This window comes from Microtus ochrogaster, chromosome 15 (assembly GCF_000317375.1).
Source record: "Microtus ochrogaster isolate Prairie Vole_2 chromosome 15, MicOch1.0, whole genome shotgun sequence".
Lineage (NCBI taxonomy): Eukaryota > Metazoa > Chordata > Mammalia > Rodentia > Cricetidae > Microtus > Microtus ochrogaster.
Window position 1 is genome coordinate 4,028,801 of NC_022017.1, and position 3,871 is coordinate 4,032,671.

A 3,871-nucleotide genomic window follows, 5' to 3' on the forward strand; every position below is an offset into this window, starting at 1 on the left:
GTAAGAGCATCGTTCTGTGTATCTCTGACCACTGCATACTGTTGTAAGAGCATCGTTCTGTGTATCTCTGGCCCAGGAAAAGTGTAAGATTGATATCTTTACTTTACCTGCTCCTGCCTCCCCCAGAGTGGGAACCAAGGTCTATGCCACCACACCTGGCCATCCGATTTGACTCTGTATTCTCTCCCACAAGATAATTTTCTTCCTTCTAAAGGTAGCTAAAGATCCCCCTTCTCGCTAGGCAGTGGTTTGACACACCTTTAATCCCAGCACTCTGGAGGCAGAGGTAGGTGGATCTCGGTGAGTTTGAGGCCAGTCTGGTCTACAGAGTGAGTTCCTGGACTGCCAGGGCTACACAGAGAAACCCCGTCTCAAAAACCAAAAACCAAAAACAAAGAAACAAAAAAAACCTCACTCCTCTCTCCCATCTTTTTTACAGCAGAAACCAGTGATAGCTATCACATCATTCTGAAGTAGGAGGAGCATTCCACATTTGCTGGCTGCTGCTTCCTTCCTCTTGACGACTGCCCTTTGAAGGGGACGTGATCAGACATTGAAGGTCTTCTGGAACCCAGCTTATGTGAATGTTGGGCAGGGGCATGCTGGGTGACCAGGCCCTAAAGTGGAATTCCAGCCCCCGGTATTGGCCCAAGCAGTATGGCACCCTCAGATCCTGCCAGACATGGAGTTGAGCAGCAATCTGCTTAGTTCTGGTCCTTGTTGGATACCAATATCCAACAAGGGTGTAGAGGGCAGGGGAATGGCGTGATGTTTAATGGAAAGAGTTTAATCTTGTGATAGAGTTATCATTTTTCTTTTTTTTTTTTTGTTTTGTTTTCATTTTGTTTTGTTTTTTGAGACAGGGTTCCTCTGTATAACAGCTCTTTGTCCTGGAACTTTCTCTGTAGACCAAGCTGGCCTCAAACTCACAGAGATCTGCCTGCCTGAGTGTTAGGATTTAAAGGCGTGCATCACCACCTCCCTGCCATTTTTCTAATATAAATGTGAACATGTGTATTCGTGGAACTTAGGTTATCAGTCTCTTTTGTATCGAGCATATATCAGCTCTGCTTTGTTCACGTGTTGTTTGTTTGTTTGTTTTATGGAGTGGGGGGACAATGGTCCATGTTCTTGCGTCTACTCTCAAGTGCTGGGATTATAAGCATTTGCCACCTTCCCTGTTTCTGCACTGCTGGGCTTGAACCAGAGCCTCACAGTGCTAGGTAAGTACTCCAGCTAAGCTGCAGCAGGCCCTTCCCTTTATGTTAGGACAGAGTCTCAGGATTTATATTTTGTTCACCTGCAATACCACAACTGAGGGTGATTTTAGCTAATATTTATTGGGGTGGGCAGAGTGATAAATTATATAGATGGATGATCTTGTTTTCATCCCCTTCATAAACTCATAATAACTAGGGGAAAAAGTGACCCCTAACTGAAGATGAGGAAATGTGGAAAAGTGGTGGAGCTTGCTGGAGGACAGGCAGCTGGCAGTGACGCTCTTAGGCCCTGTCATCTGATGCCCCATCCCACCAAGTGCTGCTCTTTGTTGTCTGTGCTCACCATCATTTTTTACTAGGGCTCTGTGGAAACTGATGAGTTACTCAATCAAGAAGGGAGGACATCCCTAAGTAATGATAATCAAGACCTGAAAACCAGACAGGTGCCTGTGACCGCGAACCTCAAGCACAGAGCCAGAGGCGGGAGAGGCCAGAGTGTCTCTGACTCCCGGAGCTCCTTGTTCTTGATTGGGATACTCTGTATGTATATAAATGAGCTATTCCAGCCTCACTTTTTCCTCCCCTGTTTTATTTTGGCATAGTGTTCTTTTATGTAAGCTTTACAAAAAAATACATTGTTTTCCCATTCAAAATCCTGCTGTGTGTATGTTCTGCCTTCTAAATGACCATGTCTTTGTGCATGTGCAGAACTGTAAAGTATTAGGGGTCTTTTTGTTTTGTTTTGTTTTTTGAGACAGGGTTTCTCTGCATAATCCTGGCTGTTCTGAAATTCACTCTATAGACCAGGCTGACCTACACAGAGATCCCCCTGCCTCTGCCTCCAGTGCTGAGATTAAAAAGGCGTACATCATCACCACCTGGCCACATACAAAGTTTTATCCAGAAATTTTCTCAAATTTTGTTGACATGAACAAAGATAATGTTAAAAGATTCTGTATTGGATTTGAATTTATGTGTGTATGTTTTTGAAGCATTTGATAAAGATTACATACACACACACAGTGTTTTGTTGATGTTCATTAAAATCAACCTGTAATGTGGTTTCTAATTTCTTCTGGTTTGAAACATGTTTAAAACCTTGAAACCTGAAAATTACTAACACTGATGCAAAACATTGAGGGGACATTTCTAGTTGTGTTATGGGGGGCTGGTTCCCAGTCAATCCCAACCCTGTCAGGATGGTGAGTGGAAGAGCTGAACTAGGTGGGTGACTCCAGTGACACACTCGATATACAGCCCCTGCTGCTCTCGAACTTGTGCCTCAGCCTCACACAAGCTGAGACTAAAGATATTGACACCCTACCTGAACTTGAACTGGTAACTTAAGGTTCCTTCCAAATTCATGATTCTCTTATTTTTGTGAAGTACAGATGATGCAATAATTCTATTAGCAGTCATAATTTATGTGTTCTAATTTTTATTTGAAGTTAGTTTTTATTGGAGTAGTCTTCAAAATTATAGAAGTGAATTTATATACTACTGTAGTTTTAGATTTTATTTTTGGTTTTTTGAGACAGGGTTTCTCTAACTTTGGACTCTTCCCACCGCCCGGTTTGTTTTGTTTCTTGAGACTAAGATAGCCTGGAACTGTGACTGTAGACTTTGAATGGTTTGGAACTTGCATCGACTCTGTCTCTTCTGCCCATATTCTGGGGTTCATCCCCGGTGTCACACCTGGAACAGACCTCTTAAGACCAGAAACTCCCTTGGCTTTTTTTAAATCCCCCTTCCAATGGTGTGGGAAGTCCATCTGTCTCTGTGTGGCTTTTCTTGGTTAATGAATAAAGAAACTGCCTTGGCCTGTTTATAGGGCAGAACTTAGGTAGGTGGGGAAAACTAAACTGAATGCTGGGAGAAGGGTGGAGTCGAGAGACACCATGGATGGGCCATCAGAGATATACGTGCTGGAACTTTGCTGGTAGACCACGACCTCGTGATGATATACAAATTAATAGAAATGGGTTAAATTAAGATGTAACAGTTAGCCAATAAGAAGTTAGAGCTAATGGGCCAAGCAGTGATTTAATTAATGCAATTTCTGTGTGGTTATTTTGGTTCTGGGCAGCAGGGACAAACAAGTGTCCCCTCCTACTTTCCAAGGTATTGCTATGCCTTGCTGTGTAACTGTTGATACACACTTGCTTAGTGATAGAACATTGTGATTACTTACAAAATTACAATATTCCGTTATTGACCTTTTCAGTTAAATGAGGAATTTGTTAGCTTTTCCATTGTAAAAGTCATATTTACAATTATTATAAATTTGGATAATAAGGTTATAACTTTTTCTTTTCTCCTAGTTCTGCTCTAAAGACTGTGGGTGGTTTTCTCATCTCAACACTCAGGAAACAGAGGCACAAGGCTGCATGATTGGACCGCTTTAACTTTCTTTTATTGCCATGGCAAAACATCATGGCCAGGACAACTTGTAAAAGAAAGTCTTTAATTTGGGGCCTTACTGTTCCAGAGGGTTAAAGTCCATGGCCATCATGGCAGGGAACGTGGCACAGGCAGGCAGACATGGGGCTGGAACCATAGTTCAGAGCTTTCATCCAATCCCCAAGCAGGAAGCACTGAGAGAGAGCTAACTGGGAATGGTGTAGACTTTTGAAACCTCAAAGTCTGCCCCC

At 42.7% G+C, this 3,871-nt stretch overlaps 1 protein-coding gene across 1 annotated transcript in view; it reads left to right on the forward strand.

Annotated features, from left to right (window-relative positions):
• Tfcp2 (transcription factor CP2) overlaps nucleotides 1–869 on the forward strand; it is a 44,243-nt gene extending 43,374 nt beyond the window's left edge. The window contains 1 exon segment of the mRNA XM_026782661.1: nucleotides 440–869. Coding sequence (XP_026638462.1) covers nucleotides 440–477 — 38 coding nt within the window. The 3' untranslated portion in view covers nucleotides 478–869.
• The last annotated feature ends 3,002 nt before the right edge of the window (nucleotides 870–3,871 follow it).